The sequence below is a fragment of the Varroa destructor genome, unplaced genomic scaffold (assembly GCF_002443255.2).
Source record: "Varroa destructor unplaced genomic scaffold, Vdes_3.0 BEIS01000004.1, whole genome shotgun sequence".
Lineage (NCBI taxonomy): Eukaryota > Metazoa > Arthropoda > Arachnida > Mesostigmata > Varroidae > Varroa > Varroa destructor.
The window spans coordinates 5,651,693-5,674,628 of record NW_019211457.1 but is presented as its reverse complement, the minus strand read 5'-3'; the positions used below and the strand labels follow the sequence as shown (position 1 = coordinate 5,674,628).

The following is a 22,936-nucleotide window of genomic DNA, read 5'->3' as shown; positions in this document are numbered from 1 at the left end:
TAAATCTGATTATAAATGCGTGCACGGCTATTTTTTTTTTACCTGAGTAGTCAGAATGAAGATCAACAGACATGCTAAGGAATATGCAGTCCACACTGAAAATAACTAGTTAAAGCGTTCTCTTTCTTAAAATATCCATGTAAGCGATGAAATGCCCGTAACCGAGTAAGAAGACATGCAATGGTCATGCTGCCCTTTAATTTTAAATATTAGCACAGTATTTTAAAATATTATCACAACACACAGAATGTATTCGATCAAAGCAAACAATGAGCAGGGTCGGGTTAAAAAAAAAAAGGATAGGTTTTAGTACCAGAGTAACTTGACCTATTATATATGATTCAATATTAGTTGAAGTTAAGTTACGTTTGCTGTGTCAGGGTCGAACAGGATAGCGAGCTCTACGTTGGTGCTTTGATTTCCTTCGAGGTAGCGCATCAGATCCGCTATCGTTTTAAAGCCATTGAGCACTGTAAGAAAAAGCAAATTGTCAGAATCAACTCACTGGAGCGGACTATACTTTTAACGTCTAATTTACACCGATGCAGTTTATACGGCAGAGGGGATTGTGATGACCTTCAATGCTCACTCAAGTTAAGTCAAACCTGTTTCCAGGCAGAGAAAGAGTTGAATTTTGTTATGAAGCAAAGCCAAGTCCTACCTTTTTAGACGCTGCACTTTCACGTTTTATCAAAAACCTCCCCGTATCGACAATTGTCGGTCGGCAGAGGTTGCCGGACTCAAATGCTTTTCACTTATTAGTATCCTTAAAAATCCTGATCTGGATTTAAGAGAACAATGTTTCTAGGTTTACTGAACATGCCCAATACCGTTCAAGCTTGTTGGCCCGCAGAACCGCCCAACAAAGATCCTAGATTCAACTGCACATTCAACTAAATATACGAGTCTAGAGTCCCTTCTTTTGCCAAAATTTCGTCCCGACCCGGTCATCCTGCAATTTTTATCAATTTGTGATTTCAGCGTAACCACCCTCGCGCACATTCCCTGTGTGTAACCCTGAATCTTCTCTGCTTAGCACAATAGAACTAATGTCAACGCTAAATACAAAAGGATCCACCGCGAAGCCATCAAGTTCTAACTTCTACCGTTTGCATAGCGCGAAATTTGTTCACCTTGGTGACATGAACGAGATCTGGATGTTTCACCTATCGAGGATTTCACGTAACTGTCCCTCACAGAGACAGTCAACGGTCGTTCAACATAATGATAATTATCATTACTGATCTTTTATGACCTTTTCGGCCACATCAACATAATACCGCTGATTATCAAGTTTCTCAATAGCATCTCTCATTTGCTCTTGTTTAGCACCGTTAGGCAGGTCTTCGTTCTTGCTGAAAACAACCGGTCCTTAGAGAGACTGTTCACAAGAGAAAAAATGTCGACCAAAATGTCAGAGTTGTATCTTTAAATTCGGCTTGGTGCTATTGTGGTGATTTTAATTTGTTTGCTGATCAATAAAGGCCTTTTGTAAAAATAACTTTTGTGAGGGGCGCATTTATCTAATAGAGTTACTCCTCGCACACCAACGTTATAGGCACATCAGTTCATTCCGTAAACGTTGAATTCCTCTTGTTCTGCCCAAAAACGTATTAATAATACAAGTTGGAACAATTTTTTCCTAAACACGTGAAACCCAGAATGAAAAATACTGGACCAGTTCAGCGTAATGCATGGTGACACACATTTAACCCACCGTGATCTGCCGTCTTAGCGTTCTAGGTTGTCATGTGTATAACGCAGATGCTCAAGATTTTTTACCTAATTAAGTCTTATTTTGATAACGCAGAAACTGCAATGAAAGGATCATAAAGATTAGCTGAGTTGCAATACCATTGTGCGTTTACTTAACTGCGGCTATCCAAACTCGGCTGCCGTACGTACATGCCTTTAATTTTCTAGGTCAAATAGTGTGGTATTTTCGGACAAGAAGTTTATTGCAGCCTTCAAGCCTAAAAAGCATCAGTCAGTTACCATTACAGTCTATCGAACCCGATGTTATTTTGAAACTTTGTTCTCAAAGTGAACGTAAAGGCAATTTGAAAATGATAGATAAGTAAATACTCACCTGGGGGACTCGGGGAGCTCTCGAAAACACTTGGCACTGTCATGTTTGTGTAATCTGTCGCTGGCGCATAAATGACTTCAGATCCATTTGTCTAGAAGAGGCGTTTCGATTCAAAAACTTCAAGCTTTACAAAAAACACCTACTTTGCTGAAAAATTCATGCTCAAAGAATAAAATTTAGATGTAGATAGAAAATAGATTTAAATTTGAACAATTGCGATTTTTAATTTAGCTAGATAAAAAAATATTTGTGCACATTTCGGCAAAGAGTATATCGTTAATCATTTTACCGGAAACGCCGAGTTAGTCCGAATATTTTTTTTGTGCTATTTCTAGTGAAGTTCCATGACCTCTGCTGATTCAACACAAATGAATAGAATTTGTTTTCAAACAAACAATGTTTGTCTAAAAGCAAACAGATAACTGTTTGCTAGTAATCCTTGAAGTGATTCAAAAAACAAAAAAAAACAAAAAAAAAAAGGTGATTACTAGTCTCAAAGATGAGATCGACAATCATAGCAATCCCTGCTACTAGAAACCTAATTACTTTGGTTGCAAGCAGCGATCTTGAAGGACGTCTGACTGATCGCGGACTTTAGGTGAAGAATATTAAATTGGCAAACAGCTATTGCCGTTCGGCCATTTCGAAGGTCGGCTACTGTGTGTGCTTTTTTTTTCATTTTAATCTGTCTAATTTGATTCGTTAGATTTCTGGAGCGCTATGGTTTTCTACTTGTGTAGGGATAAATAGTTAATGGCGAACATTACCTAATGATCAACAGTTTATCTTCACTTATTTGTATTGCACGCAACGTGTTTCCGTTCCGTCAGCCATACCTAAGACCGAATGCTCAATCCAAGTCATCATACTAGGCACGACTTACAATTAACGAATAGCTAGACAAACGTACGCCTGTATGCATCGGAGTCAGGAAAAAAGTTGGTGGAAAATGTCTCTGATTATTTCTATGATTTCATCTATTCATGCTGTAGGCGCTCGTCAAATGACATCTCTTTGCAGGTTCAGTATAGAATTAACAATTACGAAGCTAGTAGGCCGAAGGACGGACTTGCCAACTAGATTTCGCAGCACTAAGTGCCTTTCTGCGATGAGGTTATACAATTCTATAGTTGCTTAATTGAGAACTACTGTCCATTAAGAAATAATTATGTCCCACGCATACGAATTCAGTATTGGTGAGGACTGCTGGGAACCGCATGAAGCTCAGCTACTGTTTCCCACAAAAATGGCACATTTGTTTACCGGTGTTATACCAATTATGGTAAAAATATACTACACCGATTTTCGTTTAGAGAGAAGCCAATAAACAATTTTTGACAGTGAATGTTTTAGCATACATTGAGCACTAAGGATATCAATAAATGCGCGCTCATACTGCTTGAAATCGTTGTATTAATAAACACGTCGTGTTGCTAATGGCGAATCTATGACGAAACAGGTGCAACCAAATCAGATGGATTCAAGCATATACGTACGTCGAAATTTACCGACGCGGCTACAGTGAATTTGCGGTACCTATGAGGACCAACCCAGGTCCCTCCAAACTGTCGTCCATATCCACGGAGGTAGGCCACAAGCACTAGTCGAACAGCAGAGCACAAATGGGAAAATTAGCAGAAATGCCATTAGAGCCTCGAAGTATACATTTTCTACGATGTATATGTACGAACTAAAATTAGATCGCAATATAACCAGTGTATGTATTCAGTGAACTACGACTATATGAGCTTTTATCAGCGTTATTACTGCTAATTGATCGGTACGTTTCGTAGAATAGAAACAGTATATCAATTGTGAACGACACAGGCTAGAGTCATTATCATTGCATAAAACACATCTTTATCTAATAAATCAAATTAGAGACGCGCTGCTTTTAACAGCCGAACTCTCCACAAAAGTTCAAACGAAAATTTTAACTTGGAACGCCTTGTATACTCTTAGGATCACTACGTTTTGAACCGAATAGTTACTATGAAGTTAAGTGTACAAAAACAAAAATCTCCGGACCGCAGTGCAGAGTGAAGCTTCGAAGAAGTTCTTCGAATTCGAAAACGAAATCTGTTTGATTTCAATTGGTCAATTCAAAATATTCTTCTATAAACACAAAGCAAACAAGCTGTATATATTTACGCGAGCGCCACTCACTCAGAAATAGGATGGGAATGAGTAATTCGAGTGACGAGGTGCAGTAATGCCTTTTCCATTTAGATATTAAGTAGTCCTTCCAATATAACGTGCGAAGTTGCCTCCAATGATCAGGTACTTTGGGACGATCACTCGTATATCGGCTGGAAGCAAAGTTTGTCAAAGCAAAGAAAAATGCACTGTTGTAAATGTTTAGTACAATTACACTAGCGGAATAATAATGAGGTGTTATTTGTTTCAGATACTAGCTTTATTTATTTGTCGACATTCCCAGTTGAGGTTAAAGGCAAGGTTTGACGTAGGCACACTGTTCTGAGCTGCGAAAAATAATGTTTATTTACCTGATACTCAACTTTCAGCAATCGACACAAGTGAAATGAAAATGAACTTTGCCGAGAGTGGCACATCCTACAACATAGGCATTTTACTAACGAGTTCGTCCGCTTTTAGCAGAGAAACAACAACATCGGAAGTGGTAAACGTTTTCACAAAAAAAAGCAATCATTAAAGATAATGGTAATATTTACGGATGTGCCGGTCTCCAGATCGCCAAATTGTACCTAAAACTTCAAGCATCTGATTTCTCCGATTTTTAGCGCTGGTTGAACTTTGCGAAGGCACCGTTCGACCCGACCAGATATTAATTATAATAATATTTAAGTACTTGAAAGAAAAGTAAAAAAAATAATAATTAAGAAGCAATAATTTAGAGTGCCCAGGTTTATGAAGCTACTCACCTACCCAGAGCAACATCATACGCCAATCAGTAACAGACGGAGCCAGCATTTTTGCGATGAAGAACACTGTTGTACGGAGGTACGGTGGTGACCGATTTTGAATATAAGTAAGTTATTATAATAATACCCAGATCCATTAAGCATAACCGTACGGTGGATCGATATTGGAAGCTCGAATATTTAGAAATAGAAGTGTCAATCGAACTCCAACCCAAAGCATCTTGTTTGTAGGATTAAAACTAGTGGGCCTCACGCTATTTACGATAAAAAAAATATGATTTAGGAATTGAGCCCGCAGTATGGTTAGCAAACAGAGCCTATTCACCTTCTCACCCTTCTCGTCATAGACAGCACCACATCAGGTATTATATTTAATAATAAGTGGGCCGCTACAGTTCTGTTCGGCACTATGACTTTAATTAGATTCAGGGAAGCTGGTTCATAAATTTGCATTAATACTTCACTAAAAAAGTCGGGGCTTGCATAGCGCATTCTAGGTGATTCAAGTGCGTTCAGATATTCTATTTTTTAGGCTCCGAGCGCCGTTTTTACATTTGAGCCTTTTAGAAACTGCCGGCCATTCTTCTGACTTCTAAAACATTCTGCTATCGTCAGGCTTCCAAAACTCTCATCATGTTAAACTTTCAAACCTTCGGCAATTTTTTTGGAATTATTCAAAGCCTACGGCGATTTTGGCTTTCGGACCTCCGAGGCCCTCGATGATGTTGGACTTCGAAATTCGAAATTTTTTAGGATTTTCGGTTTCTGACTTTCAAGATTTAACAATTTTGGTCTTCGGACATTAACTTCGTTCGTTAACTCTACATCTCTGAACTTTACTTCTGACTCCCAGTAGTTGAGTATCACCTCCTTACAGACTGTTTTAAAAAAGAGTTATTTGCATGCATAGGAAGAAAGTCTCTGAAAACAATTACTAGAAAAATTTTAAGAAGTGATCGCAGCGGGTGGTACTAACATGATGAAATCAAGATTCGCTCTCCCGTGTTACCACGTTATATATATATATATATATTAAAATTTTTTTCCATACCGTATCTGCTCATTTTCGTATCTATCAATGGACCCGCAAAATAAGTACGATTTTGAAATTGCAGTTGGGCTACACCTCCCCCAAATGAGGAACGTCCATTGTGCCTTAACGTTCGAATTTAACAACACTACAGATGAAATCGAAATACAATATACAAATGCTGTTTTTATTCTCGAGATACTAGCAGTTCCAGCGGATATCCGTAACAGTCATTGTTAAGCGTTCCCGGTCCCAAAATTTCTTCAAAAAATATGCTTTATGGATATCTCTTCAATGCACCGAAATCGACAAACTCTGCATAATTGTACGTAGCTATCTGGCGATTACTACGACAGCTGTATATTCACTGCATAATAATCATACGAAGCGTTTTTATTCTTGGCTGCCATCTTGCAGTGACGAAATGATGTGTAACATTTCAAGTTTCGAGTTTGCGTCCCGTACCGTCGTCAAGCAGATTCCATCAGATTCATCCCTCTACCTATAGTGACCTAACATCCGTCTTAGCCGTCGCTTTTTATCAAGCGCGGCTTCTTTTTAATACTTAAGTCATAACGACTGCTCAAGGAATCACCTTAAAATCTGTTCCTATAGCTCGTAACCTCGCTTACAAATTCAGCTGGTTTTCTCTCATCAGTATCGTGTGGCACCTACTGGGCAATCCGATCTTTTCCATTGGTAAAGGTCTACGTTAGAGTATTGTTTTGATAAAAGAAATATTGTTAATTCTACATCTAACTTGAGAACAATAATTAAGTACGCTTCTTTCTATTCAAATTGGGGTAAAAAAAAGATCAGTTGAAATATTTGCCTAGAATACGTATAACAGTATTAGTTTTTGTTAGGATCCTCTTAAACTTTTTCACATGGTTTTTCGGTAATAACTGTATAGCCTTTATTGCAGGCACAACAATTTTTGCAGACGGCAATCTCAAGCTTCAAAGCTTAATGAAATCAAAAGCTCCTGCATTTCAATCAGTTTGAACTCGTTGGAGCCTTATCGCGAGAATTTCTATTCCCTTGAAGACGTCCCTTAGAATGGCTTCTTGTACTTTACTACTACTACATTAAAACTAATCTAACATCTACATTAAAACATCTGTTTGTAAACAGATACATATTATGGCAATATACACGAATATACCTGCGTCTACATAACGGCACTCATCGATTTGGAGTTGAAAAAATAAAAAGTCAAATGTCAATTATCCATAAAGCTTATTTTATGGATAATTGAATGGATTGCACACCTAGGCTATTTTCTATGTTATTATGGAACTTAGAGGTCGTTCTCAGTTTTACACCATATCTGCGCCTCGCAGTTCGCCACTACTACAGTCCGGAGCCAGTAAATCTACATAATTTATGTATGTAAGTGCTAGCAGCTTCTTGCAAACGGTATGGACTAAACGAAAGGATAGTGGTAACAAATACATCCAAAACAGAATAGAAGATCTTTGGATGAACGACGCTAGCCATCATTTGGTCTAACTGCAGTGTACTTCTATTATATATAATAACGGACGACATTTAAGTAAATGTGGCAGCCCGTTGATACACATCACCTTACCGAGCAGAACTGGAAGCTGATGATTCGGTCCAAGTTGAAGATTCAGTTCTGGTTGGCGTGTTATGCTGCGAACTATCTCGAGATGAAGTACTCATTGTACGATTTTTAGAGAATTCTTTACTCGCACTTTAAAGAGCCCGACTCGCTTCGCGGAGAACCAAAACATTGGACTGCATTATAAATAAAAAAAAAGTGACTTCGTTATTTCGATAACAGCGTGTGTTTGCTTCTTCGCGCCAACTAAATATTGGAATTTACCTGGAACTCGCGCTATTTCTAGTCGGGAGACAACAATACTCCGAATTAGGCACTCCCCGAGACAATATTTTAGTGAATGTGCAATGGACGCTCTGCTGAACTACCTGAAGTTGACATTACTGATCAAAGACGTTCTGAAGTCTGTATTTGGCATTATAATTGCTCTGTTGTTTCTATAACTGCGTTTAAATGTTCTTCAGCACCTTTTATTATGCTAGCCAACCCGGAAATACCCAACAAATCTCTATAATTTGTTTAATATTAACTACAAAAAACACTGATTTACTTTTTAATCTTATTTAGTTTTATATATATATATATATATATATGTATAATTAGCTTTGTATGTCAAAGCCTGTCCGCGTTTATTGTTGTCTGTTATACTTAGTTATATGCCGGCGTAGGATATACAGGCCGGCAATTATGAAAGCCCAATGTTGTGCTACTGAAAGAAATAGATCTTATATACAAAAACTCATAGTTTACGTCTCATAATAACAACTTCAGCCTTGAATAACAATTACCAGCAAACATCCTATCTACGGCTATTATTGTAAATATAAAAATTTATGGCTCTTGTTGCTACTTTAAGCTTTTTAAGACTCTACGCTACAAAAGTTAATCTTTTTATCTCCATGTCATATCAGAAGTGTCGACAGCATCGTTGGTTAAGAGTGGTATGATGGTGGTCAAGAGTATAGAAAGCCAGCGGCTTTGTCCGCTTTTCTTTTTACTGCGCGATCCTTTACTGCGCATTTCTTATTTGTATCACGTACGATACAATCATGATTTTTTAATGGAGAAAAAAATTATCAAAAAACAAAAACAGCGAATGGAGACAAAACTTCTTTTGCGGTGCAAACTTCTTTCTAAAGCGGTGATTAAATACACGTACTACAGATTATTTACAGCTGTAAATACGTAGAGCAACGTTTCATACCAAAATGTCGTCCGTATTTTTTTGTGTTGACGTCATTATCTAGTGATTATCACATCATTGCAACGCATCTAAGCACTAAACGTTATAATTCTGTCGAGCTACAATAATATATTATAGAATTTGAAAGAATATAATAAGAATAAGAAAATATAAGAATAAGAAAAGCAAATGCCTGTCCATCATCCGTTAGCGACACCAGGTTCCAGAATCTCCCGTGCCGTGTCTAATCCTTCTATGGCGAATAGGCCCTCTCCAGGCGCTAGACGAAGGTTCTGGCCTAACCACTATCAAGCTGCTGCCCGCCATTCGGCCTTGAACGATCTTCGAATTTTGGCTGGCTGGCTGGCTGGCTGAATGAGAAGTGCTCCAATGTTAGTTCGAACCAAAGAAAAAACAAACTCATGTGCTACGATGTGAATGAAGTCTTGGTAATTAGTAACGAAGTCATCGATGGCAGCTAATGTGGCGGAGACTCGCTCCGCTGCTTTAGGAACTTTTTCGCTTCAATTCAGCTCGACATCAATAAACATCTCTCGTGTCAATGCAGTATACGCCTTTAAAGCTTTGCCAGCGATCTTTCGAAATGCTCGTAAAACATCTAGTAAAGGCACACTCGTTGTGTCCTGCCTGAAAGTTAGGCAGTGGAAAATTTAATTTGTCGTATTGGTAATAGATTATACGCGAACCCATGATGTATACGTTGAGCGAAAGCATCGTACCGAGTAGTAAAATAGTCTGTAAATCAGTTTGAATATGTTTGCCTTATAAATGTTTCACAACGGAGAAAATAACTGAGACAAAAAATTGAGGCTCGGTAGTTCATTTGATTCATTCTTCACGCAATTTATCTGAATAATTATATCAGTTCGACCACAGATGAGTTGAAGTCTGTCTGAGACGTGCGCAGATAACAGGGACCTAAAAAAACGATACATTCCTAGTAATCGAGTCGTGGCTTCTTGCCTGATATGATCCTAAAGCGCATGACGGAAGTGGGACAACAGGTTTGCTATAGTAAAAATGGGTTTTTACATACCCAACTAGCCTTAACACAATAACGTTGTTTTCAAGCTTGATGATATTCGGGTTAGTAAGAAGCAGCATATGCATGCAAAAAATGTTCATATATATGATCACAAAATGAAAAATGGGTAACGACCATGATGACTTGCAACTTAGATTTCTAGCGAAGTGCGCATGCTCGTTTGCAAAATTACTATTTCTACTCTGGAAGCAAAACATAAATCTTGAAAGATTAGTCTAAATAGCAGTCATGTTACATCAAGGATGAAGACCTTGAAGAATGACTACAGTGCTAATAATGGCCATTGTGGGCCAAGCTGCGCTTTATATTCGAAGAAACATTATATTTCTGACTCTAAGCTCATCTGGTTTTCCTTGAATATGAGTGAGTAGTACGCGTACAATATTGAAAAAAAAAAAGGGGGGGGGGGGGCGTTAAATGTGAATGCATATCGGGGCTTATCTAACAGGAGATTCCGATAATGATATTTAAGCCAATCTTACCTACCATATGTAGCCACTGGAATGTGCGAACCTCCTTTCATGATCAGATCATTGTTTGTTTGGTCAATGACAATCGAATCGCACACACGCAGGCGTACACATATATAAAAAAAAATAACACTATACTATTTTGTTGAATAGTTTAACTCGATATCAATAAATTTACATACAAGTGAGGTGCGTATCTACACCCCTAAATTCCTAGAGACTTCACAAGCAGCGTTTTCCCTCTTACGACGATTTCTAGTTTCTTAATTTAGCATATTTACGCGTCTTCACAAAACCGGCGGGTTCCGCCATGGTTTCCGATTGATTTAACCTTAGCCACGCTTGGCTACAAGCATGGCGCCACTTCCGCGCACGGGATCGTGGTGTCATGTTCTAAGCAGGGCATCTTCTGTGAGATAACAATGCCGCGGTGAGTTACTGGGCGTCTTATTTATGACAAATACAAACCCATGTAATCGGTATGCTTGCTCTCCTAAGTGCTATCTTGATAATTGGGTTGATTTTCACGTTTTTTAATCACTCTTCTATGTCTCTGGAGCAATTCAAGGAGTGAAATTCATCCATTTGCACTTCTTTTTTGCATGCTGGGCATGTAAAGGACTCGCATGGCAGCACTCAAAAAGTAAACTGGGTTTAGTATTATGTCAAATTTAAAAAGAAAACAGTTCAATTAATCCTAAGCAGCTAAAAGAGAATGTTTCTGGCGAGGCAATTGGAAGTGTTCGAGGACCCTTTTCGAAGCCTTGTGACACATATATCAGTGCAGCCTATGCTGACAAATACATCAACCGAAGCTTTTGCGAATCGTGCGCAGCCCGAAATTATGAAATGAATCAATGACAACGACCGATGTCTATGTGGTCTCGTAGCTCATTCCAGACGGGCATCGATTCAGAGTTCACAACTGCGTAGTGTGTGCATGCTAAGATAACTAAGTTGGTGGCCTTTGATATTGGAATAAACAACATAACAATCGTCAGAACTCACGGTGCTTGATCACATAAGTTATATTTAAGGAGACTAAGTAAGCAGAATTTGTCAGATATATTGAAGTTTGACATGCTCTAAATGTCATCATCCACAGAGCGAAAGCTAGTTCTTGTAGACAGTGTCCTTAACGCTCAAACCCATACGTCGAACTTGTAGACGCATAGTGTCATTCAACAGGTTCTTTAGAGAGCGAGCAATGTTTGCGTGAATCAGCCAAATTCGTATAGAATCTTCTCTTGGATACAATGCAAGCATGAGACCTTATATATGTCCCTTAAAACACGTTTAACTCTCTGCGGATAATAGCATTGACAGTGAGCAAACGGTAAAAACTTCCGGACGTAACCCAGCAACTGTAAGAAGCTGTTTGCATTTCCTCCAAAAGCAACAAGAAGAGGCTGGCTCTAAGAACCGAGTAATTCGTGCATTGAAAAGCTAGCGTTCGGCTACCGAGGATCTTAATCTATTATACAGTAGGTTCAGAAATCCTATCGATAAATGGGGAAATACAACGGAAAAGTAACGTAACCCGCTAGCTGTTAATGAACTTAATGCTGGCTTCCTCGATCTCTATTAACGAAAAACTATTCAACTGGAGGAAACAAGTTGATAATCCCGCAGAATCAAGGTCCGTTTAAGCGTGCAAATAAAGAAGTCCATCCGACAAATACATACGAAAATACGATACTCACGACGAGTGTCGATTGATTTCGAGTATTAACCGACCCTTAAAGATAAAAAAGAAATCCTTTGGACCAGATTCTTATCCATGCATAAAATAGGACAGACATGTCTAAAAATGTTATCTTCAATGCACCAGCGATGAAAACAAATATTTCTATGTAATGAGGTGCATACTTCGCTGAAAAATTTTAATGATAGGGAACAGTAAACCTTACAGGCCAACGATCTCAGTGATTAGCATCAAAACCCAAGGTCAAATACGTCACACCCACTTTAGTCCGCAAGTACCAAATAACAAAATTGAGACTTGGCTAGGTGTGGAATGTGTCATACTTTAATATCGAAAGTTATGAAGTTTGTACAAGTTGGTACAGGTACGACAGTTGGGACGGTCATAGCCTATCCCTAAAAATAATTGTAACTGCGCTAACTTGTGTATGGACATTAAATGTGGGTACCTGTGGGCAAATGTGGGTTAAATGGGGATTCCTTTCATTTCTTTTACCGAAGAGCTGAACTTCCGCTGGATCATTTCATATCGATTAACGCAAGTTTGCCCAACCGTTACTGACCTTTTTAGTCTTGTTTTCCTTAGTAACGGTTTAGAATACTCCGAGCGACAATAGAGACAAGACAAGCGAAGATATTACACTTGCCCGCATTTCACGATACCTAGTCCAATCCAGATCGGAACAGAGCTCCTTTGATTTTTGTATAAGAGAGCAGTTGAAAATGTAGTTTGCTCTCAACCTCTGCAATAAGCCAGCACCCATCAAGTACAGTAATAGTTTTTCTCGATTAAAAGAACGTCTGATGGCTGAATAATGAAATGGTCCCTATAGAAAAAGAAACCAAATGGCAAGCCTTCCTCAATTATTCCCTAGCGCATATCAACTTCGCATCACGTGGTTTCAGGAAGTTGCCGTTAGGTCTAGAGGGCCTCAAAGACCATTGTAACCGCCAGTGTCGTATTTTTCCGTACCTTATTGATTGGATAAAAATATTACTCTATAGTTTGCAGATCTTCTCCCGCCTCAAGCAATACAACACGTACCCAAAGGTTCCGAAGTCAGTGGTTGGTAATCCCACGTCGGCCGAGCTCAGGGCAGAAGCCAACGCAGTAATCAAATAGTACCAGTTGCATCGAGACGCCTACCTCACTGAATTCACTTACGTTATAGAAGCGTACATTTCAGCCACCAGCCGTTCGTTATCGATTAAACCAATTTTTAAATGCCAGTAATGTGATGTTGTAATGGTGCGAAAGGTTACCTTCTTGCCTACCAAGTGTAATTGAGGTGGTCTGGGTTCGAAATCGGTGGAGAGTAACTTTGTTCTGCACTGAAGGCTAATTTTTTTACGCTTACGGGTTATACCGGACGTAAAGCTAAAAATATCATTTAGTGGTTGTTATTTACTGGCAGATTGGTGGTTGGTTTTAACCATATAGAGATTCACGTATTGTACTATATCATGGATCTTATCGCCAGCTTTCTCATACTCAAAATCAATAATATTTATTAGACCAGCAACCCGTTCTTTGTGACGTTCCGCCGTTAAAGAAATCTATCAGATACCCTGCTTTTGTGTATATATAAGAAACCAATCCCATGATGTGCAGAAAACGCCGGGTGATAGGCTGCTAAAAATGCATTTTTTTTTCAAATTAGGTTAGAATCTTATGGTTAAATTCCGCGTTATGAACGCGCCAACTTTAGCCAGTTAGCAGACAACCCTTATACACGAACTTACGTCCAAAATTCAACAGATAATCATTTATTTAAATCATTGGTCGTTCTAATAAATGTGAAGACTCAGTCATTCGGAATTTCTGCTTGCGATTTTGCTGACGTCTAAACGCTATGAAATTTTTGGTAGCGATCTATTACTTGAAAATTCTGAGAAATACGCCCATTCATTTTTGTTAAGAGATCAATAAAATTAGCGCCGCGATTGCGGTGAAAAGTCGCCTGGATAATAATTCCTAGACTACTGTGACGGCAATTTAAAAACTTTGTGTATACAAAAGAAATTCTGCCCACAATATGTTTCGGCTTTAGAGACCTGCATATTTCATTTTTGGGTTGCTTCAGATGCTGGTAAAGCAGAATAATTTCAAGTGCCATTGAAATTTTACAACAAATTTAAAGGCTATCAAAGGGGCCTATGATTTAATTGAGCCTTTTGAAATAATTATTTTATTTTTATTCTAAAAAACGCGATATATAACGTTTTTCAAAATATTTTTCCATTGTTAAAGGTAAATTCGAGAGTGAGGAAAATTATATTTATATAGCAGAAGGGTCGCACTTTTTGCCATTTTATGAACCTACTTTATATTTAGCGACTCTTAAAGCAGACTCGAAGGTTGATGAATTTTGAATGATTTTGCTTCTCATTTGAAACTTTGTAAATCCTCCATATTGTGGAATGTACCCAATCGTGTGGCGGCTTACTTATTATGTAACAACGAATATAAATTTCGTATAATTCATTCCGATTTTTCCCATATTAACGATTATAGATATATATACTTTACAAGATCTCTATATTCACATATTTTGTCGTGTGTTTGGTAGAGTCACACCGATTCGACGGAACCATCTTTGTTAGTAGACATCTCCATACGTACTAATTATTAATATCGACTGGTCTGCCACTTGGCTAATACTGCATTGGGCTCATTTAGGAACACTACTTCGTTGTTTATTTCAGTCTGTCCTTTTTGGGTACCGGTTTTCAGTGTGCGCTATTACCTTTTTTTCATTCGCAAGCATGTAGGCAAATCTAAACAGGTACGTACACTATAGAAGAGGAAAACCTAAAAAACAAGATATAATGCATGCTTTAGCATACATAATGCATGCCTCTGCTCAGTCGATTCCTAGCCGTTTTTAAATTAAATTGGAAATGGAAAAAGGTCATCTTCTAAGCAAGCAGAGTTTAAAATTATTAGAAAAGAAGAACGTATCGAATGTTAAGCTATTAATCCATCTTGAAAAATTATTGATAATTTTCATATCTAGTGCACATAGAAGAATGTTGGCAATGATGGAGTAATTTAATAGTTTAGGCGTGCAAGACTCTGGTTAGAAGTGCACGGAGTTGCCGCCTGAAATTTTATCTATCACAAATATGTTATACAACTTGAATTAATAAAGAGAATACCATGTAGGGTGAGAATGTGGCCATCATACTGTTGTTAGCACTGAGTTTTTGTTCATTGATTCACATTGTAATCTGACATAAGCCATACTCAACTATCATGTATAGATAATAATATTTATAATTTTCGCAGCTTAACTATTACAGGTTTGCTTTAGTGTTCAGCTGTCGCTAATGATGCCGATTTCAATAGAGGAGTTCGAGCAACGTTCTGGCTTAAAGCGAAGGCACAAAGCGATACTCCCTCTACAAGTAGAGACATAGAATCATATAGAACGCAGTTTAATACCAAACTGTGCAAATAAATAGGTCTTTAAGCTTTAGCTAAAGTCGCGTGCAAGCAGGCGTTGCATCTCTTTCTTCAACTGGCCAGTATTACCTGATGCAGGCACGAAATGTGTAGATCAATAACTTCAAATTACTGCAATGTTGAGCCAAGATATCGGTAAGCATAGGCCACGGGAGATTGGGTCGCAAGCGCAGAACGCTGGTATTCCTATAAAACCTTGAATACTCCTAAGCGTACGAACGTATTGCTCTCATTTAAATAAATCCTTGCGATAACCTGCCTTCAGGCGAGTCACAATTCAAAGGAGCCTATGGCAACGAACACTCTAGCTCACTGCTTCAAACTAATATGGATAATAACAATCGCTATGCCGTTACCGGAAAAACCCATAATACTCAGTATTACCAAACTATTGTTCTGTTTTTGCCTTTTGTTAGTGTTCAGCTATGACACCAAAGCATTATGACGACGGAATTGACCTTGAACGAAAAAAGTTGAACGACGATGGCATTAGGATCCAGCGATTATATTAGTTCAGGTTCAATAGTGGATATCTGAATAAAATTAAACTGACCTTCGCCGCTTAACTCAAATGGATTATACTGAATGACTAAAAATTATTCGCAAAGATTTGAAATGCTTCTTTACAACAGTTAACTGATGATGATCACTTATCTTCTATGTCGTAATTAATTTTTTGAAAGTATCGTGAGAAGCATGTTGGTTTCAACATGTTTCTTACGATACTAGATATCTCACATGACTCAACATGCAACGACAACAAAACGTCAAGCCCAAGCAAATGCAAACCTCATAATTACAACACAGTAGTTGGTGTCAAATAGTAAAACAATTGTATTTACCAACTATTATCAAATTCTGGCTTTTTTACTTAGAAATTATGTATTTAATCCTACACTCAGAGGCAACAAGGCTCGAGAGCATTCTTTGCGTGTCCATGAGCCTGTGCTAATGTCAAAAATGTTCTCAGGTCACAAGTTCGTACTATCTTCATCACTGCCTGTTAGCCGTTCTTCCTAATCGGTCTAACCTGCTGTTTTGCATCTGTACTCAAGCATCTTCGTGGCTTACTTCAGTTTCTTTAGTGTACATGCATATATTTGATTACCCTCAGCTGTAATACACCCACTATAATGACGCTCTATTCAGTCCAATGAATTCGAGTTCGGCCATGTCATTTACGAGAGGCTCATTCAGTCCGCAGTTTTCCGAGCAACTCGTTGACCATGTACGTGTATTTATTGTGAGGTCATTGGCCACACTAAGGCACTCACTGTTGTTGTTTCAGTCACCGTCCATCCGTACCTCAGTGTCTTTCCGTATCTTATGTGGTCAAAAGTGAATTCCTTATATTGTTATATACAGAATACGGAATAGTCGCGTATTGCCCACTACGTAGTGATCTAATCAATTCAGCAGTTTATCGGGCTTCTATGATATTGCATATGGTGCCCAGTACGTTTTACGCTAATATTGCACTTCCAAATATATTTTCTTTATGAAAAACTAAGATGTGGTTCTATGCATTTTGAAATAATTGGTTCAGTTATCAAAAACTGTCACATCAAACATTAGTAATCATACGCTTATCATAGAAGCTGTTGCATCATGTAATGATTGGATGGATGAAAAGCGACGGATCAACGACTTTTGCGCTTGTCAAGAGTAATTTTTCATCTGCATGATGATAGTTGCCTAACAATTTCCGTGATGCTAATACGCTTCCGCTAAATAATACTTTTAGTTACTTTATTCGATTTATCTCTGATTGATTTACTTTATTTGATAAACGTGATTTTGCGCCTGTTATATTGCTGATCACAGCATTGTGTAGGCGGTAGCTTCCAGTTGTATTCGTAGCTTGACCGAGCTTCGCCTTCGACGTCACACATTTGACCAGTGTTTTTCAAATTTTGAATTTTCCGGCGCATCTCCTCTGGCTTCTGCTTATGAGTGACCAGATACGAGTTAAGGCAACCCCTAATAGGTTTATGAAAAAAGAGAAACAAGAGAAATCTGACTATACGCTATTTACTCTATATACAAAAGGGAACATAAGCCTTCAGTTATGGATTAGCAGTGTTGGTGCTGAAAAAGAAATGGAATACACCTAAATACCCAACCGTTACGTGTATCTTTCACACATGCACGTAAACAAGCTCCCTCATAGACAACCTTACTTATAAGCTCCTATTTATCCTTATTTCTCCCACTGATAAAAACGCGATCGTCTTGACTAAATTCGCTATAATGGAAGATATATTTGATCACAGCGTCTACACCAAATCTCTTACCGGGATAGATATTCTGTATCGAATCGAGGATCGTGCACTCTTTTTAACGTTAAGCCGGCAGTCCACGCACCAAACGACACGTCCTCATTAACATACCTGAAATTACCATAACCAAGATCACAGTTCGTCGGACGATATTTTTATATATATATATGTTTGGAATATTTAGAAGACCTATTGCGTTATTTGACTCGAATTTATGTACTTGCTTTATACACGCAAACATGCAAATCACATTTTTTCCTTTATTACGTCAACATTTTAATGTAATTTGCTCAGTACTTAACTTTGAAACGAAGACCCTCGCAATTGATCTTACCTCTCCCAAACATCCACATAATCCGCAATGAACTTTCCTAATCCACCAGAGAAAACGTAACCTCCGCCGCGGGCGTATGGCAAGTATCGGTCGCATAAGAACCAATTGTTTTCAGCCCATCTAAAACGATTAGAGCGCAGTGTCATCTTGAATGATAATGCGGTACACATCGATATTTTGAAAGTAATCGCCTCATCATTTTGTACTATTGTGCCCCAGGCAGCAAAGAGCCCAGCGAACAATGGTAGATATGGTGCAGCGTCCTGAAGGATTCATGGAAGGCATAACAAAGGCTAACTCAAATCATAGCTGTGATACTAATTTCTTCACCACTTGTTTGATTAAATCATTTCTGGTTAAGTATTATGATGAAAACTGACTTAATCCGTCTGACAAATTACTTGAAACAAATTGCGCCTGGGCATATAACCCATACATTACATCATAGTTAATAACATTATTGAACAGGTACGGGCAATCTATGACCATTATTCCAATATAAATTAAGAAACTAAAGAATGTAATTTATAATACAAAGAAAATATCTCGCTAACTAAAGGAAAACCTGCTGTTGCTGTAAAATCATTACTGAGGGTTTCCTTTTCATTTGTGGTCTTCATTTTACTTCTAAGGACGAGCACGAAGCAAACCTATACAAGTTATAGACGTATGTTCCGCAGAATGGATAGAAATGAAGACGTTGAGAAAATTGTTCTTTATGCTTAGCTAGTAAAATATTTCAAATTTAAAGTCTAACCTTCCTTTATGGTATACGGACGCACGTCCTGTAAAATAGCCCCAATAAAGCCATTTGTCCAAATTGACATTCGTTAGTTCTGCAAGCATTAGGTCAAGTCGGGCAAATGTGTCATCATCGGCCTGAGGATTCACATAGAAAAATGATATATAGTTAACTTTTACGTAGCAGTTATGACAAAAACATAGAATGTTGTTTTTGCACAAGAGCATTCATCCTAGAGGCAGCGTTTAGTTTTTCATCAGTAAACATTTCTAAGTAGGTAAATACACAAAGCGTATATACATACATATTTTAGTGTTTTGTATAAGTATTGTACATTTTACTGAGCATCCATAAATGGATAGAACATCTTGCTTTTTGTATTGTGGAACAAATGCTGGGTTACCAATTATTCCAAGTTACTCTCCAAGCAATAAAGTTACAGCATCTAATACATTAGAGGACATAGAATTAAGTGGTATTGGTAGTTACATACTGGTACCTCTTCGTATTCATGTGACTACAACCGCTTGTACTGAAAATTTGCCATGTCTTACCTTGAAAATAAATTTGCACTGTTCGTTTTCAGAAAGATACTTAATAGTTTGAAGGACCTTTAGACTAAGATTCGCGTAGTGATCGTCCAAGGGTAAGTCAACTAGGTCACCTAGAAGCAATTGGTTACCATTTTATCGTCCGTCATGCTCATGAGAAAATCATGCTTACACACAGACCAATAAATAATATTAAACTGTTGCACATTAACAAAAATTTCCTAAGCTGCATTGCTTGGCGTCAAATGTATCAGTAACGAAGACCGTGCGTCTATCGTGTCGTTCAAGCTTGAAAGGTTATCTTTTAAGTTTCAGAACGCTTAATCCGGAACCATTTTCTTAGTGATTCTTGCAAAAACATTCCTTGTTTTACTCTATATGCAATAAATGAGACTGGGCAATTATTGAATATCTTTGTTGAAAAAATGATAGCCAACTCCGTATTAATGCAATAGCTCTTCTGTAGCTTCTCTAAATGGAGAAGTTTAAACCCTGGTGCTAAATGCTATTTAAGTTACCAGATCTTTATAAGTAACCATATCAACGAAACGGAAGGCGCTGTCTAGTTGCCTCGTCAAAAAGTGATCACTTGCCTAAATAAGTACTAGAAAATATCAGACGCAGCAATCTACGCTACTTGTTCGTTGTCAACCAGTTAACAATTACTTCTAAGGGTGTATGACAAAATAATTAGTAGCCTATTATCAGTTCCATTTTCGACTTCTATACCTGTGTGTCTACTTTAAATAGCAATATTCTGGGGTAATTAGCAGTAACTACATGCCCTTAAGATGAACATAGGCACTAACTCTCTAAGTAATTTAAATATGACCCAAATTTTGAATGATAATTTCTTACAAAAATTTATAAGCTAGAATTCGCTCAAATATGGACAGAAGTTACCATATGCTTGTTGTTCTTCAAGAATCGATTTCTTGATTGAATTCAACGCGACCCCCGGCTCACTTTCTGCCCGATCCTCGCCAAGGGGTCCTTTTAAAAGATGCGCCAGTGGCTGACCAAGGAAAAAAAATGTTTTGACAGCAGCATCATTTTCAGGAGCCAGCGTGAGCCAACTATCCCGACAAGCGGCCCGTTTATGGGCACCCTCTTTATTAGGCGTCGAAAGAATGGCTACACAAAGCGTGGTTGCCTAAACACATACACACACAAGTTAACGGAAAGTTTTTCCCTCAAATTTCACTATGCTTTGGTCTAAACATGCAATACTACAACGCAACATTAAATATTTTTAATATACTGCGAGCATTTCTATTGGCTGTACATAAGCCGTATGATTGAAATTTTTAACCTGAAAGCTTACCTGCTTATCCCGCGTTGCTCTTAAATGATATATTATGAGCGGTATATATATAGTGAAGAACACTATGAGAGCACACATAATAATCTTGCGATTCCAACCACGTCGATTGTGCCAGTCAAAAAACATCGCTGTTCGAATAGAGTATCGGGTGTATCGGCGTTTGAGGGCAGCGAAGTTGTCGCTTTTAAACGGCATCTCTACATGTTTTTTACGGCTACTTGGCCGTTACGTAGATTTTAAAAACATCGCCTGAAGGCCATTTGCCTGTAAAGCGGAAAAATTAGAATAGCGGCGGTAAATCTGAAGGACATGCATTCGGTGGCCTTTTGTATTGTTAAACATCGAACTGAGTATTACAGCGTATTAGAGTGAGGTACAATCGCAACAATAATGACAATAATAGAAATATAGCGATTGTATTGTCCAAGGATTCGGATACCGTATGTAAATAAGCAGCTGTCTCCTTTTTTTAATATGATTCTTTTTTTAATCATTATAATGTACTAGCGTAATGTGCAGCATACATCACATAAGCGTCCTAAATTAGAATTTCTAAAATTTCCTTTTGACACCTTAATTGATTAATTCATAAGCATCACTCACATAGTTTGCAACACAATATTAGTCCACATTTCACTTGATTTTAACAGGAACTTGGCGTACATCCTCAAAATCTTGCTATGTGTATTAGTTAGCGCATCAGCTCAGCTGGTACTTCGATAGATGTCTTTGAAATGATACTTGGTGAATCGAAGGAAAAACGCGGCTGGTGCGGTGACACATCTAAAGTAGAGTTGGATTTATTTAGTAAATAATAGCGATATTTATTCAAAGATGCATAAATTAATAATGAATTAACTCTCAAAAATATACGCTACAGCTTACTTTTGTCAAAACAATTCAAGACGTTTTTCTTGCTGACGATGCCGTATCGGTCGTTTGTCTTGATCTACATGTGTACACTGGCAAATAGGCTTTGCTTTATATAAAAAATCTGTCGTTGCATTTCTTACCTACACGAATTGATAAGTGGGATTCCGGCAATTAAAATTGCTTCACTTTGCCATATGTTTTTCATGATGCTCTGAAACAATATTTAAAAAACGTATTACTTTGTGAGGACGAATATTTGATCGCAGCAATAATATAAGTTTGAGCCGACTGTGACGAGAACACTTCAAAATGTCGATTACGTAACTCTGTGTGAAAAATGGTTATCAAACAAGTTTTATGAAAATAGCATTCGACGTCTGTATAATTTTCTTATGTTATCTATTTAGCTGAATTGACCATGAGCTAAACTGGTTAAAAAACAAGATCTTTCTTTCACTAGGGCTCTCATTATATTGTACATTCAAATAATTCTCGAATTATGCTTAGCACAGCATTGAAACACAAACTTATTGACATGTAAGTTGAAATGTTTGTAATGTTCATTCAGATTCCTCAGTACACGCTTCCGAGGCATAAAAAAACCCACAATCAGCTCTATATAAAAACACATTCTTTTATTGTTTTTTCAGCCTTAATGTTTTCGAGATATTGGAGATGAAAACTATCATATTCTGTATTTTACCATTGACCAACATTTTTAGTCAATAAGCGCGATTTTTTTAAGTGTATCTGAGCCTACATTGCAAAATGCATGCACCTTTATCCTCAAATATTCTTTCTAAACAAATAATTTCTTGACATCTATACCACTCCGGAAGTAGAACTTATCATGAATGAACATACAAACACATGAATGTGTAATTTATTTCGTCCCACAATAAACAACAAGAAGGCCCATATTTGAACACAGGTTTTTCCTCAAATTAAAAAAAAAAACAACGAATAACGCTCTCAGTCGGTAATTAGATGCTTTATTACAAAATCACGTTCGACGTGGCCTATCTAGCAAGCTTATGCAAACGCCAAAAACAACTTCATCTTCACAAAGGTTTCGGACCTAATCCATCGTTGTACGCACCGAAATACAATATGCATTCGGCCGTTACGCATTTACAATCAACAAACCAAGCGAGGTTCTTTCTACGTCGCCACACTACTGTGCCTTCGGTTCCATACGTCGCTGAATCGCTGAACAAACTCCACCAGTTCATTTGTTCGAAAGACTAACTCAGCCGGCCTCTGTTTATGCAGATTATGACAGCGCGGTGCTTATCTCCGGTGAACTTTTCTTGCTATTGCCGAGTTCCGTGGATTAG

At 37.9% G+C, this 22,936-nt stretch overlaps 2 protein-coding genes across 12 annotated transcripts in view; both read right to left on the bottom strand.

Annotated features, from left to right (window-relative positions):
* Window positions 1–7,857, bottom strand: part of LOC111250513 (phospholipid-transporting ATPase ABCA3-like) — a 31,803-nt gene extending 23,946 nt beyond the window's left edge. For 2 of the 9 annotated variants that reach the window (XM_022805899.2, XM_022805900.2), the window contains exons 1-5: window positions 7,614–7,847; window positions 4,256–4,398; window positions 3,586–3,689; window positions 2,090–2,180; window positions 367–470 (exon numbers count right to left, since the gene is read on the bottom strand). In XM_022805899.2, the coding sequence (XP_022661634.1) occupies window positions 367–470; window positions 2,090–2,180; window positions 3,586–3,689; window positions 4,256–4,398; window positions 7,614–7,708 (537 nt within the window). In that variant the 5' untranslated portion in view covers window positions 7,709–7,847. Of the gene's footprint in view, window positions 1–366; window positions 471–2,089; window positions 2,181–3,585; window positions 3,690–4,255; window positions 4,399–7,613 lie in introns of all 9 variants that reach the window. The other 7 variants (XM_086987078.1, XM_022805898.2, XR_002673410.2 and 4 more) reach the window with 6 other exon arrangements.
* An 8,449-nt stretch (window positions 7,858–16,306) lies between these two features.
* On the bottom strand, window positions 16,307–22,897 carry LOC111249317 (beta-1,3-galactosyltransferase 6-like). Of its 3 annotated transcripts, none has more exons than XM_022803030.2 (10): window positions 22,699–22,897; window positions 21,740–21,810; window positions 21,330–21,509; window positions 20,727–20,990; window positions 20,306–20,555; window positions 19,406–19,515; window positions 18,867–18,988; window positions 18,110–18,229; window positions 17,791–17,886; window positions 16,307–17,476 (listed from the first exon to the last, which is right to left on the bottom strand). In XM_022803030.2, exons 4-10 carry the CDS (start codon window positions 20,919–20,921, stop codon window positions 17,275–17,277), a joined length of 1,095 nt encoding a protein of 364 aa, XP_022658765.1. In that variant the 5' UTR covers window positions 20,922–20,990; window positions 21,330–21,509; window positions 21,740–21,810; window positions 22,699–22,897; the 3' UTR covers window positions 16,307–17,274. The 3 variants fall into 3 exon arrangements, with proteins under 3 accessions (XP_022658765.1, XP_022658767.1, XP_086843273.1); XM_022803032.2 differs by having other exon boundaries at window positions 21,744–21,810; XM_086987147.1 differs by lacking the exon at window positions 22,699–22,897 and having other exon boundaries at window positions 21,612–21,745.
* Between the last annotated feature and the right edge of the window lie 39 nt (window positions 22,898–22,936).

What these genes read in the sequence shown, in the direction of transcription:
- LOC111249317 (XM_022803030.2), bottom strand. Translation starts at nt 20,921, where the DNA reads ATGCCGTTTAAAAGCGACAACTTCGCTGCCCTCAAACGCCGATACACC. An exon ending in TGAAGAACAACAAGCATATG is followed by an intron (nt 19,516 to 20,305) that starts GTAACTTCTGTC and finishes AATTGCTTCTAG; the next exon opens with GTGACCTAGTTGACTTACCC. An exon ending in TCCGTATACCATAAAGGAAG is followed by an intron (nt 18,230 to 18,866) that starts GTTAGACTTTAA and finishes TAATCGTTTTAG; the next exon opens with ATGGGCTGAAAACAATTGGT.